Here is a 15,135-nt window from a genome sequence, read left to right as displayed (position 1 = left end):
GAATCCCCTCGTGCCATTGAGCGTGTGTGTGTGTGCGCGTGTAAGCTTTGAGGCATGCCTCGTTCCGTGTCCATGACTAATGGTGTGCTGCTGCTGTTGTTTTCTTTTGTCAGGGTTCCGGATTCAAATGGCGCTCTCTCAGCCAGTCACCCGAGCAGCACAGGTAAGTCTCTTTGTTCCTTTCTGCCAGGGAACGTTTAGTGGAATCAGCAGATCCCGCTCTGACCGCCAAAGGGATTCCTGCCGCTGAGTCGTCTCGGAAGCCAGGCTGGGCATGTCGCCTCGCGGTCTTTGTTAGCCGCACACAATGTCTAATAGGGAGCAACCAGCTCCTTTCAAATGCACGCGTACGCATAATGCTGCACCCAGAATCCCCCCCCCTCCGGGTCCTCTGGGGCCAGTTAATCACCGATCACAGCTGTGACACGTGCCGCCACCCTCTAGTAGCCCCCTCCCGGCTCAGTTCACAGTCTCTGGGGTGGGGGGCAGGGAGGTGAATAGCCTTTGGGGAGGGGCTTTCGTGATGGGCCCTTTTCCCGTCCTGCCTCTGAAGCAGCTCCTTCAATAGCAACAATAGGGCAGCTGATTTTCTAAAGACGGAGCGCAAAGGGATCCTCGCAGGGAGTGTTTGAAATTTCCCCCTCCTGAGGTGTGCTTGATAGGGAGGGAGAGATGTGAGTTCATTCCCAAAGCATTGTCAAGGCTCTTGGCTTTCCCTGGGGCTGGGGGGGAGGAATTGCCTAGAGAATGACATCTGCTTAATCAGTGGCTGGTCCCCACTTGCTGTGTCGGATTCAGCTCCTGCCACTGCTCTGTCTGTGCAATGGAGTGGCAGGGGGAGGGGGGACAGAATTCCCCCAGGATAAATCCCACGGTGATCAGTCTCCCGTGTTGAAATGTTTCGTGGAGGCCAGCCTCACCGCCGCAAAGCTGCCGACAGATCCCAAATGCAGCCCCATGCAAACTGCTGGTTGTTATCCTTATAGTGCAGCCTTCAGTACCTAGGCACCCATGCTGGCTGTGGCTGATGGGAATTGTAGTCCAACACATCTGCAGGCTGCCAGGTATAAGGGGGAAAACCCACTTCACAGTCTTCATTCCGACAATAGCGCCAGCAAACAATTTGGATGACTTTGCAATGGGGTCGGACAGCTTCCTGGAGGAGATGGCTATCAATGGCTACTAGTCCTGATAGCAATACGTTACCTCTAGCATCAGAGGCAGTATGCCTATGTACACCGGTTGCTGGGGATCATGGGCGGGATGGTACTGTTGTACTCATATCCTCCTTGTGAGTATTCTGTGGGCAGCTGGTTGGCTGACTAGATGGACCCTCGGTCTGATCCAGCAGGACTCTTCTTATGTTCTTAATATAAACGAGGGATGGAGAACCTCTGGCCTATGAGCTTAATCAAGCCTGTGAAGATTCCCCATCCACCCTGCGGAGCCTCCTTGGATTACTCTGCCCCCCCCCCCCCCCCGGAGGAATCACCACTGTTATCTCCAATCTGCTTGGAGATAACAGTGGGATTCCCTTGTGTGCACCACTCCCCCACCCAGTCACGGTTTGGAGATAACAGTGGCAGTTCCTCTAGGGGGCAGGCAGCAGGAGAATTGGCTGGTGCCGGGAGAAGTGGTCTTTCTTCCCAGCACCAGCTGAGTCCACTCATGTGCTGCCTGGTGCCCCCTTGGGGACAGCGGTCAAAGCCAAGATCCCTTTCTCCCCCATCCTCCACTGCCATAAGCATATTTCCATAATGTACATGCTCTGCCTGTAGTCAGGCGTGCATAAGTTGACTTCTCTGATACAGGCATCCATTCATGAGTTATCTCGCAGCATGAGGCTGGATTACAAGGCCTTCTGGTTCCTGTTAATGACATTGTTGGGTTTGACTGCTTGATGAGGAAGGTTGAAAGTAACATATAAATATTTATACGTAGAGCACTGTGTCTTGTTCTAGCTTTGGGGATGTTACAGAGAAATTGTGGTAAAAGCTGTGAGAGGCATGTGGCGAGTGGGATCTCCATCTCGGCCCTTTGTGAACATGCTTTGAGGCATGTAAATGTGGATGTGAAACCAACTGAGGAAGGAGCTCCGATCTCCTTTTTTGCTGTCTCTTCTTTGCTTGAGGTTTTTCGAAATGATCTGGCGTCACCTTTCAGTTCTCATAAAGCAGCAGCTTTCACAGAAAAGGGGAATGTTGGTTCTCAAAAGCTTAGCTGCCCAGGTGTACCAGAGGTGTAAAGGAGCATGTTCTGGATATGTTCCTTTCTGGGGCGGGCTTGGGTGTGATTTGATTTGATAATGGAAGTGGAAAGAAATGTCAAGTTATGAAACCTGGCAATTAGTTGTAGGGTGACTGGGCCCAGCTGTCTTGGAAATGTCTGAGCACATCACAGTAAAAGCACCTTGTCAGGAGGAAGACTCGCCTGCCTTGTTGCAGAGGAGCAGAGGCAAGTCATAGAATCATAGAATAGTAGAGTTGGAAGGGGCATATAAGGCCATCAACAGGGCAACAGCTTCTGTGCAGGTAGGGCTGAGGAATGGAAAAGCGTTGTCTTCCAGAGGTGTTGGACTGCAACTTCCGCCATGCCAAGTTGTAGTCCCAGCACATCTGGAGGGCACCAAGTTGAGGAAGGCTGGATTAATTTCTATACTCATTTTTGTTACATTTATATCCAGCATTTTCCTCCAAGGAGCCCAAGACAACATATATCCTCCTCCATTTTATCCTTACAACAACCTTGTGAGGTAGGTTAGGCTGAGAGTCAGTGACTGGCCCAAGGTCACGCAGTGAGCTTCATGGCCAAGTGGGGATTTGAACCCGGATCTCCCATGCCACAGTCTGACACTCTAACCACTATGCCACACTGGCACCAGTTGGGGGAAGGCTAAGTTAACATATTGGTGCTGCTGACTTCTGTGCCTGTAGATCAAAGGTAAGCAGCGTGGTGCCACTGATTCCAATGCATCCCCAGAGACCTTCCTGGGTGGCAGCCAAGGTGCCCTCCCCCACTCACGTTTTTTTTGTCAGTTAACGCATTTTCTTACCACCAGCTGGGGTTGCTGTGAAATAGGTTTCTCTTTGTGCTGAAAAGTGTGGGTTCAAAGGAGTTGTTTAGCGTGTTGGATCTCAGACCCCCACCTTTGCCTGGTAGTCAAGGTTACTTGTCCTTTGCCATGGCTGCCATTTTGTGGTGGTGCTCAGGGCAATTTCTCAAATTGCCACATGTGCTCATGGCCCAAAAAGCTTGTCTACCCCTGTGGTGGTTGGAGAAGAAAGCCAGCAGTAGGCCTGGAGGCTCTGCTCCCTCTCAGTCTTAGCTAAAAATGTTCTCATGAGTGATGTTGGGGGATGTATTTTCATCTCCCACAGCTTTCATTTGATCCACAGATTGTGGGAATCAATTTTTTTAATTTCATTTATATCCCACCTTTTTTCCTCCAAGAAACTCTAGGCGGTGTACATAAACCTCCTCCTCCTCTCCATTTTATCCTCACAACAACAACCCTGTGAGGTAGGCTGGGCTGAGAGTCTGCAACTGGCCCATTGAGCTTCCTTGGTCAAATGGGGACTAGAACCCAGATCTGTCAAATCCCAATCCAACACTCTAGCTGCTATACCACACTGACTTTCAGTTTTGGTATCACTTGATGGAAGACATGCTTACTCTTTTCACCATATTTCTTTCCCAGAACCAGTAAGCAGAACCCAGGAACCCCTCTGCTCTCAAGGCTGGTTCAGACATGCACTTGATGGCAGGCAGCTAAAATGGGCGAATGGGCTCCATTGCAAAGTGTCATGCCCTTGCTCATTCACGCCGTGTCCATTGCTAAATGCCTCCATCGGGTGTTGGACTGCGTGGGTGGCCCAGCCTCCATAATCCCTTGACTCAGCCCCCATCTTCCTTAATAAACCATCCCTACTATTTTGACAGATCACTTTATAGACACGAGATTGTTGGGAGGCTGACCTAGTAGCTCACCCCTCAGTGGGCTTCAAAGTATCCCGCTCAGTTTCTTGGTTGATTGTGAGTAATTGCTCTTGCCCCTCAAAACTAAAAGTAGTACCCTAACCAATCCCCGGAGTACTGGGAATTTTTATAGTACAGCCAAGAAGGTAGGCAGGAGTAAGGGGAGATGGTTGGAGGCGCTGACAGCTTTCTGATGCCAAAGGGGAAGATGGTAGGAGATTCCATTTGGATATCACCACTGTAACTCTTAACTTTGGGATCTTGCAAAGGGCTTGGGATGATGGGAGTTGTAGTCCAGCACATCTGGAAAGCACCATGTTGGCGAAGGCTGTGCAAGGCCTTAGTTTGGGACAGCACAACTAGTATCCTACTGCCAATGATAACAGCTGACTCTGTTCTAAGCTTGGCTGCTGTTAGCATATGTTGAACTTAGACCTGGTTCCCAAATTACAAGTGCCCCTCGGCAGGATCCCGAAATAAAGAGCTTTTACAACCCTACCTGGAGTTGGCAGGGAACTCTCACCCTGTAACTATTCCTTTAATAGAGAATCGATCCAGCGATATTATCCAACTTCTGTAAACCAATACGACCCCCTATTTTCAATATCGGTAACTAAAAGTGCTTTTCAAAAACCTGACCGAATTGGAAAAGTATCACTTTCGAATGAGAAGCTCTTACCTTTCTTGTTATAAGGTGAAAGGTTTTGTGTGTGTTCTACTGTATGATGTGTGATCTTTAATACTTTTGCATGTAAACAGCTTAGAGATTTTGTTATATTAAGCAGTACACAAGTGCTACTGTTAAATAATATAAATAAATAAAACAAAAGACAGGATGCCCAAGGCTTTGGGGGAAGCTGGCCATCACGCAGCCTACCCAAAGGTACGGCTTCTGCAAAAATCCACATGGTGCCATTCTTTAGTGTTAATCATCTAGTCTATGCTGTGTAGTCAGCACCCAGTAAATAAGTTCCAGGGCATCTGTTTGGTTGCTTGTGGCTATGCCTTTGTGTCTACATCCACCGATTGACGCTTTGCCAGGTCTGAGCACCAGCCTGGATTGGTTAAGGCTGGCTGATATATGGAAGGCAGCGTCCCTCTTGCTCAATCTGTTAGATTAATTAGGGTGGGGGTGGGGGTGGGGGTAAGGAGAGGAGATGTGACTCGCAAAGGTAGACTTTTTGAACCAGATGCCTGTGCGAGAAGCATAATGTTGCTTTTTGCCTTCCTCATGCCCGTATTTGGAGACATGTTTAAAAAAATGATTGGACAATAATTCTTGAGCCTGCAACCAAGGGAGGCTTCTGTAATGTAATCGTGGCATAGTGGTTGAGGATTTTGGAGGGGGTGGGGTTTTTCAGCACCTGATGCAGCTAGGAAAGGGAAGCTGGGTCATACACACCTTCACATATATGTCCCATTTGTGCCCTGAGCAACTCCTGGGGAATCTCAGGTATTGACTTCTTCCCCCTTGTACTTTTTAGGAAGGTGATCACGTTGGAGAAAGAAGAGACTCAGGCCTTTGGATTTGAGATTCAGGTGAGTGGAGAGAGCACAAAAGAATCCTGTCCATCTCTCGCTAACCCATTGAGTCTGCATCCAATAAGGATATGAGTGTGTGTTGTGGATTGCGATTGTCAGGGACCATTCTGAAAAAATAGCGTGTTTGTGAGTGTGGAAGTCTGAACATCGAAGAGTGAAATAAATGTTTAATTGTTACAATTCAAACATTTGGATTTACAGCACTTTGGGTGCCTAGCAGTAGATTTGGCAGCCTTGGGCAGGGGGTGACAAAATGGAAGACCTGGGAAATCACACACTTCAGTACTATCTGACCTTCACCATTCAACTATGCCTATTGGGGAGCTTCCAAATTTTAAGTGATTTTTTTTTGGGGGGGTGTCTCACTTTTTGCCACCCATTTCTTTATCCTCATGCTGCTAGGAGGTAACTGTTCCTTGTACCTTCTTAAATAATGCTCAAGCTATGGGGGTGGGGGTGGGGGGCGCTTGCAGGTGAAGTGGTAACTCTCTGACCTCATAACACCACCCCTCTCCTCTCTTTCTCTGGCTCCTTTCAGACCTACGGGCTACACCACCAGGATACCAAACGCGTAGAAATGTTCACCTTCGTGTGCCGCGTCCATGATGAGAGCCCGGCCCATGCGGCAGGCCTTAAACCTGGTAAGAAATTATGGGGCTTCCTGTTTGGAACCAGGGGAACTGCTTTAGGTTTCACCCTTGCCACGCAGCTCACTTTGAGACCTGGCTGGCTGGAGAAATCGAGCAAACACTGATCAGACTTCAGAGCTGGCTGGTCCTTCATTGGGAGTGAACGTGTCTTACCCCCTTGTGCTGAGAAGACAAGGCAGGAGAATGATGTGCAGCCCACTGACAAAGCCAGAAGTGGGAGATCTCAATGTGCACTTCTATAGCTCCTGTTTTATATTTCCCTCTTCCTCGCCCCCCGAAACACCTTTCACAATAGATGGAAGGGAAGACCAGTTCAAGAGCGAACACTTTTTTTTCATTTAGAAAACATCCCAGAAGAAGATGGCAGTCTAAACTATAGAATAGTGAAAGAAAATGGGGACAGCCTTGAAGAAAAAGGTTTCTTGTCTGTCTTCTGGCCCCCCACCCTGAGTTCTAATTCCTTCTCTTTCAAGTATGAGAGAGATCCTGTAAGTCTAACCATGGCAACTCTGCTACGACTGGAGCAGAGTATTGAGACCGGGATGGGCAGCAGCAAATGGTGCCAGAGCATTAATACTATAAATACTGTGGCCCTCTGAATGTTGTTGGCTTCCAACTCCCATCAGCCCCAATGACCATGTTGCCTGGAGCTGATGGGAGTTGGTATCTTGCAACATCTGGGGGACTACAGGTTCCTTGCCCCTGATTAATCGGCAGTGGAGTTCTCCATGCCTTCACTGGCCTCTTCCATCAATTCCGACCATCACTGAACAGAAACCTGAGCCAGCCAAACCATGAAATCTGGCACCTTCACTACTACTTCTAGTGGTGAGTGTCCCTCTGGGAACAATGCCCCAGGAAGGTTCACCATTTGTTGATCTCCCAAACTTGAAACCCTTCTCACCCTACATATCCAGAAAAACAGTATAGGGCTTCTGATTCCGGGATTTATCAGGAGGGAGAGGGATGAAAGCAGGAAGGGAAATAAAGAGCTTCTCACCACCACGAGTCCCATTCCCATAACAATTCCCCCTTTCGATTTTTCTGCACAAGTCCCAGCTGAGCTGTTGCTAATGAAGGAAGGAAGCTTGCAGTGGGGAAGTGAGAGGAAGAGGAAGAGGCAGGGCCAAATTTCAAGTGGGCAGTGTGCCCATGTATGACAGACAAGTGGGGGTTCCCCGTTCCTGGACCAGTCTGGGATGAAATAAGGCAGCAGGAGAGAGCCTGGAATTTTTGTTGGGCGAGAACCTCACAGCGGGGGCCGTTTTCTCTCAATGATCGTCTTACATGTGTTGGGGAAGGTGTGCTGATTCACCTCTTGCAGTGGGTCAAAGCCAGCGATGGCTCCTTAGAAGAGGCAGGTGCAAAGGAGGCTGGGAAATAGCCACCTCGGGAGCAGGGCATGTGACTCCTCTCCACAGTGTGCCCAGCTGCTCTCTTCCCAGGAGAGCTGAGGTTTGCGTGGCTGTTCCCAGGGTCACATTGACAGCAGGCCAAGAATCCAGGTGCTCTAGGGCGCTTAGCTGTGCTGCATTCTTCCCTCCACGGTGCTCTAAAGGTGTCTTCCCCACCACCACCACCACCTCTGTGCACTGCAGATGACTTTAAAAGCATTCCTATCCAGATATTCCACAAGCGCAGAAAAGCTGTCAAATTGGAATTGTTGTTTTATTATTGCTGTGTTTTTAATGGACATTGTACTTCCATCTGAATTTTTCATCCACATTTTACTATTGTTAGCTACCATTTGTTTTGGGCAGAAGGGTGGGGTATAAATGTAATTAATTAATTTAATTAAGATTGGCTCCAAACTGGGAATCTCTGCTTTTGTTACTTATTTCTTTGAAGCCTCGCTAGCCCTTAAGACTGCAGTGATATGCTTCAAAGTCTGTGAGCAACGCCGGGTGAAATTTGAGACACCAGAAGAGCTGCTTGAATAAGTATTTCTCAGTGGTCCTGGCGGGAGTTCATAGAGAGCTCCTTGGCCTCTGATCAGTATGCTCAAAATAAATAAATTAAGTAAAATAAACAATCATGTTTATTTGCATCGTCTGTACAGGTTGCAAAATGTCTTCTTTTATTGCAGAATTTGTTACCTCGGTACAGGATTTCTTAAGTATTTCATTCATGTATTACATATTATTTATTTCATTTATTAAACACCCCTTCAAATACATTTCTCTGGGCACACTACAATGCAAAGCATAATAACAATGCCACGACAATACAAATGAAAGCCCAATAAGAGCAATTAACAACTTGAAAGTAACAAGCATGCCAATGCAGCTTGAAATATAATAAGAATACAAAAAACACAAATGACCATCAAGTATAATGGTTAAAATCACATCACAAAACTACGATGTGTTGCCCAGCACAGATCCTCCATCTGGTGCCAGAGGAAGCTAGGGTACGCTCGTTCCGCCATTTTATGCTGTGTATCCCAGGCTTTTTGTTCCTCTGTTCTCTGCAGGAGATACAATCACTGGCGTCAATGGGCTCAACGTGGAGGGGATCCGTCACCGTGAGATTGTGGAGATCATCAAGGCATCTGGGAATGTGCTGAGGTGAGAGTGGGTTGGGGTACGTTGGAGAGGACCGCCATGCGCTGCTCTTCCACCGGGGGTCAGCGTAACGGTCTCCCACCAGGCTCCGCCACTCATCAGTTTTTTACTCTATCCAGGTTGGAGACCTTGTACGGCACGTCAATCCGGAGGGCGGAGCTAGAGGCCCGTTTGCAGTATCTCAAGGTTAGTGCTTCAGTGAAGGAGGAGAGGGGAAACAAATAAGGTGCTGTCCAGGAGCAGGACAGAGCTGCGAGGGGCAGCTTCGAACAGGAGGCTAAACAAGTCTGTCATTATAACACGCTACGTCAGCGTGTTGAAAATCAACACCAATGGTGGAAATGCAAGAATGCACGTATCTAAGCTGTTGGCCTAGAAAGATGATGAGTTGCCTTCCATGGCCATTTGTGAGATTAAGTCTTTGTATCTTTGCTGCCGCAAAGCCACTCTGTGGGGATATCGCATTTATTCTGATCTCCTGGGAAGCGATAGATTTTGTTCCGGGCATTTCCAAAAGGTAGTGAAAATGGTGGGCATCTGCAAAAGGTGGAGGCAGTCTAGGATAAGGGCTGTAGTTTGGCATGAAACGGCAGCCCCTGGGCTCAAGTCGGGTAACACCTGACTGTAAGGAGTTACACAAGCAGAGCTCTGTGTTGATTTGCCAGGATGCTGCACAGTCACATTCAGTTTCATTGAAGCTCCTCGGGGATTGTATTCAGCGGTGGATGGAGTCAAAGGCAAATGGAGTGGGGGCCACAACTTCAAAAAACACCAGCGTATTTCATCTCAAAGCTCTTCCTGCCAGTAATGAAGCCTTAGGATAATCATTTCAACGTTTTAGAATTGGCGGGGGGGGGGGAGAGAGAGTCTGCACAAAAGCTGGGAAATCATCAAAAGATCAATGGTTGGGGGAAAGGGGGTGGAGCCATGGGGAGGAGGCATGGCCTTCTGGAGAACCCTGGAGGGCCGGATTGGGACCCCAGGCTTGAGGTTCTCCACCCCTGGTTTTGAGACCAGGCTGCTGAGAGAGGCTTAGGAAATACATTGGTAGCCTGGTGAAGTTCAGAAGCCACGACGTGGTTAAGCAGTACTCTCCTGTTTTTTTCCCCTGCCTCTCTCGCAACGTGGCGGCTGTTCCTCCCCTCTGTAGACTGTATAGTTACAGCCCTGCCTTTCTTTCCCTCTGGTCTTTCTCAAAGAGGGCTGGATTCTGTGAAACCCTGAGAAGGATCAGCTATCCAGCCTACGTGGGAATTGGGCTTTGGGGGAGGGGGGGCGTAAATTTGACAAGGCTAACAGTATAAAAACAAATCAATCCTGGCCTCTTTCCGTTGCAGCAAACACTTTATGAGAAATGGGGGGAATATCGGTCACTGATGGTGCAGGAGCAGCGCCTAGTCCATGGTGAGTACCACGGAAAGCGTGACCATCGTGAACAGCATCTTTGAGACCATTTCACCACTGCAAAGTCTGGACATTTCATTTTGCTGTGCTGGAGGCTGGGCACGGCTCACCACACCGTAATCCGTGAACCCCTTTAAAACCACGTCGTGCTTGGGAACAAACAGTACTACCGTCCCCAGAGCAGGGCCCTGCCATTGGATGAAATTCCCCTTTTCTTAAAATCTGAGGTTCCCTCCTCCCCCAGCCTGGGAGGGGGGGAAACTTGACTTTTGTGCTTTCTATATGGGTCAGGATGCAATCCTGTGATCCCTTGCAGGGTCTCCCGAAGGCCATACATAGGATGCTGCAGATCTCCCTCTCTGCTTGTGGCGAGGGAGGGCCACAGGCAAAAAGCGAGATCTGCCTTTGCAAACCTCCTTATTGGTGTGAAAGAACCATGTCACTGTGCTCTTCCAGGAACAGCAAAAAAGGAAGTGCGCCAGGGGCAGACCTGGGGAAGCTTTGGATCCTCCTGTTTTCCCAGCATCCACACACACACACACAACTTACGCCAACTGTGGAAGGGGCATAGTTTTCCATCCAGCCCCCTCCCCATGCACACACCTCTACTCACTTTTGCTATGTCATAACAAGCCCAGCGGGACTTTGGCCGTTCCTTCGCCATGGTTTCTTCCTCCCACGCCCTGTTGGGATTGCTCTGTCGTTCGGGCAGCAGCAGCAGGGTGTGGGTGAGGGTGAATTGGGCTGGGTGTGTCTCCTGGGTCAAATAAAAAGCCCCCCTCCTCCTACATGTTGGAGAAGCAAAGACTTAAACTAGCCCCACTCCCTTTGAGAACTGACACGTGTCTCCCCACCACCACCACTTAATGGAATAATTATCTGCTGTTTCCTGCTAGGAATCGTAGTTAAAGACCCGAGCATCTATGACACCTTGGAGTCTGTGCGCTCCTGCCTGTACGGCACTGCGTTGGCGAGAGGCTCTACGCCCTTCAGGATGCTGTTGCCGGCACCAGGTAGCACGTATAGCAGTGTGGGCTGCGTCAGCACTGCCACGGACGAGAGCGAGGATTCGGTTTACCAGACCTGCTTTTTTGACTCTGCCGATTCCCTGGACATTGCCCCCATGGTGGCCCAGTCCTTGCGCCCCCGGACAACGTTAACCCGCAGCGCCAGCGTCAAATGTACCAGCAGCAACGGAGCTGCCCACTTCTGGGACAAGCCATGTGACCCAAAGAACTCCATAGCAACACCGAGGCCCAGGAAGAACAAACACGGAAGCTTCCGGAAACGGCTGCTCAAGTTTATCCCCGGGTTGAACCGTTCTCTGGAAGAAGAAGAGAGCCAGTTGTAGAAGGACTAATAACATAGCTGGGGAAGTGGGAAGCCAGGCTGTCTCCGCTTTCAAAGTTGGCTATTTATTTATTTATTTGAGCTTCCGTTGGGGTGGTTCAAAGGACTCGAGCGTCCAAGAAGACCTGAATGCCAGCAGTCTACCTGTGCTTCAAGGGATACAGATTGTGCTGGACAGATCTGGTCGTGGGCCTTGAGGTTGTTAGGGCAGCTTCATCCTTTTGGAAATGAGCTCATGGGGAGGTGGGGGGGGGGGAGAGAAAAGCTGAGTCTTCAAGGAAGCAGGAAGCAGCAGCGGCAGGCAGGGAGGGGGGAGGTCTCGAAAGGAAATGTAGCAAACTGTCAGGCCAAAGAAGCACAAAGTGATCTGGCCGCCTTCATTCGTAGGAGGAAATTTTTGGAGCAGGATGCCTCTCAGGAAAGAGTAAAGCAATCTATGAATGCTCCTGTTGAGGGGTTCGGTGACTTCTGAAAAGGGGTGGAACTGGAAAATGAGAAACTGCTTCTGACTCCTAATTGGCAGGGATTTTTCCCTTAAATCTTCTGGAAAGTTTGGGTGGCCGGGGGTTGTAAATGTTGGGGTTTGTTTTAGGACTTGAAGGGGTATTAGCAGAACTGGCATGTTGACCTAGGGCATGAAGTAGCATTTAAGGTTTAGAGCTTGAGGTTTATATAATAAGAGGCAGGATGTGAGAGCCCTGTCCTGGGATAAAAATGGCTTTCAGGGGAGGGGGACTTAAGAGGTACGGGGTGGGGAGGGTTGTACAAGAGGAAGCCATGAGGGATAAGATGAGGACTGAGGGCGTCTGGAAATGTTACTTCTTGGTGAATTTGTCAAAGAACAAAACGTGCAAAAAGATGATGCATCCCTGGACCAGCCCTTTTCCCTTCCGACCTTGCAGGCCTTTTGCTTGCCTGCTCCTTGAGAGGCAGAACTGTTTAATCCGGTGGGTGGCTCCATGCCTTGTAGGCCCACGCTTCCGTGGCAACTAGCATTTTATCAGCTATTGTGATGGTTGTTTGATATCGAAATCTGGTTGCAACGTATGGGAATCCCCCACCCACTCCACCCCCGGTTTGTATCTGTGGTTTTGGAGCTCCTGATCCCTATCAGTCGTCTGCTCAGAGAAGCACTCTTCACAAACCACATCCTGCCTGTCTCGTCACCTCCAGAGGCTCAATTTCAGCTCCCAACAGCCTCCCCCCATCCTTTAAAAAAGTCCAGATGCTGTTAAACTTTTTAATATATTTATAGAGCAGCTCTTAAAAGATGTTGTTTGCATGCTCTCCCCGTTGGCACAAGCAGAATGACTTGAAAGGCTTTCTGGCCATAGGGGGGTACTTCTATCCTACACAGTTTTAAATTGTGTTTATTTTGGTTTATCATCGAGGACGCTGATCTGTCAGAGACCCTACACCCTCCCCCTTCTGAACTACAATTCCCAGGGTTCCTTGGGAAGAAAAGCCATGGAATTACCCTGAGGCCTGGTTTCTGGGGGTTGGCCTGGTAATAGTGCCTAAATGCTGCCTCCAGACAGGAAGTATGCCAAGCTGAAACTCATTAGAACAGCCAGCCTGGAAGGCAGAGATACTGCACTGTTTTCTTAACTGAAGGACCTCGAACAAGAGCAGAAAAAGTGGAAGAGGTTATAGATTATTCATCTACATGGAGTCTTGTGGGGTGGAATTATTCCTTTTAAAAACGCTTTACCTCAATTCATTCTGTGCTGGTCTCTTTTTGGGGAAGGCCATGGGTGAGAGCAACCAAAGGGGAGCTTTCTTTTTTGCAACTGAAGCTGAACCTTATCTCAGGAAGTAGCTGCAGGAAGGGGAGGCAGATGATACAGCATAGGGAGGAAAAAGCGGGCAAAGGGTGCACATTGATGGATGCGCCTCAGAAGGAGATACCAACCCCTAAGTGAAAGCAAATGCCGGGACAGGGGCAGGAGGGGTTGGCTGGGGTGGCTGAGTACAGCGTACATACGCATAAAAATGTGACCCGAGTCAAGGGAAGTGAGGCCGGGGGTTTTGTACAGACATGTGCACCAGTGTTTCAGATGTTACTTTTTGGAGAAATACAATACGACATTTTGCATTCAGGCGGTGGTGCTGTCATTTTGCATTGGTCTTGGCAAACAGGTATAAATGCACAGCGGCTCTTCCGAACCCTCTTGCCCCAGTCCTCCAGAAACTGGGGAAAGGTATCCACTGACCATACGGTTCTTCTAACTGATGACTTGGGGTGTTAATGCGGAAAGTGTTTATGCTACCAAATTTGGGTGGAGTCGGTTGCCCAGCTTCATCTACAGCTGATTGCTGTCGGGTGTTAGGATGTTCTGAGGACGGATGGGTCTCTTCTCCTGTAACTGGGATCTTCTGCTGTCAGAAATTTGAGCTAGCCCAGCTGGATTCCAGGGGCCCCAAGCAACCCGGTAATTTCCTGGCATTTCCTCAGTCTTGCTGCGTCCAAGCTTTTGCTTCTCCACAGGCTTTGGTTTGTTCTATGTCCTGAATCTGGGAGTTCCCAAACTCACTGCTTGTGCATGTCCATGTGGTTACCCTTAATTGCACAGGGAACGTTTTTCCCCTGACGGATGGCCCGAAATAACCCAGATCAGAGGCAATTCTGGGTAAGTTTAGCTTTGGAGGGTGCAGGTGCCATCTGGCTTCTGTATGGGAACTATCCCTGTACTAGGGACCCTGCAACTAGATTTAAACAGGCTTTTAAAAGCCGCTTGCCACACAAAGTTTGCAGTTTTTCCCTGCCACTTGACTCCATGCCAGCCAAATCTTCACCTGCTAAATTTGCAGATTAGACAGCTTGCTTGTTCCTTTCAGATAGGCTGTGCTGTAGATGATCTGTAGCGCCAACAGATGTAAGGAGGCAACAAGTTGTAAGACTGCAACACTTCTATGACTTTCAAATGTTTAGAGGCATTGCGGAAAGGCTATGAGGAGGGGAGACCTGGGAGAAATAGTTCTTCACCCAGCACACAATTAATGTATGGAATTTGCTGTCAGATGGGAGAAAGCCATTGTCTTCATCATGTTCTGCGTTTGGGCTTCCCACGAGGCATCTGGTTGGCCACTGTGGGAGAAAGCCATTGTCTTCATCATGTTCTGCGTTTGGGCTTCCCACGAGGCATCTGGTTGGCCACTGTGGGAGAAAGCCATTGTCTTCATCACGTTCTGCGTTTGGGCTTCCCACGAGGCATCTGGTTGGCCACTGTGGGACGTGAGATGCTGGACTAGGTCAGCCTTCCCCAACATGGCGCTCTTCAGATGGGTTGCCATTGGCAGTGCTTGCTGGGGGTGGTGTGAGTTGTGGTCTAACACACCTGGAAGGTGCCACGTTTTAGAAGGCTGGACATCTTAAGTCCATGGATGTGCAACTAGTGGCACTTCATATGTTTTGGCCTACAACTCCCATCAGCCAGTATAGCCAACGGTGAGGAAGGGACCATAGCTCAGTAGTAGAGCACATGCGTTGCATGCAGAAAGTCCTTAGTTTGGTCCCTGGCATCTCTTGGTACACCTAGGAAAGCATCCTGCCTGAACTCCCGGACAGCCATTGCTGCCAGTCAGTGTTGACAATACTGAGCTAGATGGACCAAGGCTCTGACTTAGTCTAGGGCAGCATCTTATGTTCC

The 15,135-nt window shown here is 49.1% G+C and overlaps 1 protein-coding gene across 1 annotated transcript in view; it reads left to right on the top strand.

The window, feature by feature from the left end:
• The window catches only part of TAMALIN (trafficking regulator and scaffold protein tamalin), a 28,542-nt gene extending 16,338 nt beyond the window's left edge, over nucleotides 1-12,204 (top strand). The window contains exons 2-8 of the mRNA XM_063123148.1: nucleotides 114-163; nucleotides 5,460-5,514; nucleotides 6,056-6,158; nucleotides 8,641-8,734; nucleotides 8,851-8,917; nucleotides 10,069-10,135; nucleotides 11,032-12,204. Of these exons, the coding sequence (XP_062979218.1) occupies nucleotides 114-163; nucleotides 5,460-5,514; nucleotides 6,056-6,158; nucleotides 8,641-8,734; nucleotides 8,851-8,917; nucleotides 10,069-10,135; nucleotides 11,032-11,486 (891 nt within the window). The 3' untranslated portion in view covers nucleotides 11,487-12,204. The remainder of the gene's footprint in view (nucleotides 1-113; nucleotides 164-5,459; nucleotides 5,515-6,055; nucleotides 6,159-8,640; nucleotides 8,735-8,850; nucleotides 8,918-10,068; nucleotides 10,136-11,031) is intronic.
• Nucleotides 12,205-15,135: the final 2,931 nt, after the last annotated feature.

Source organism: Elgaria multicarinata, chromosome 3 (genome assembly GCF_023053635.1).
Source record: "Elgaria multicarinata webbii isolate HBS135686 ecotype San Diego chromosome 3, rElgMul1.1.pri, whole genome shotgun sequence".
NCBI classification, from domain to species: domain Eukaryota; kingdom Metazoa; phylum Chordata; class Lepidosauria; order Squamata; family Anguidae; genus Elgaria; species Elgaria multicarinata.
Note: the sequence above shows the minus strand (reverse complement) of the source record. Positions and strands in the feature narration are given on the sequence as shown.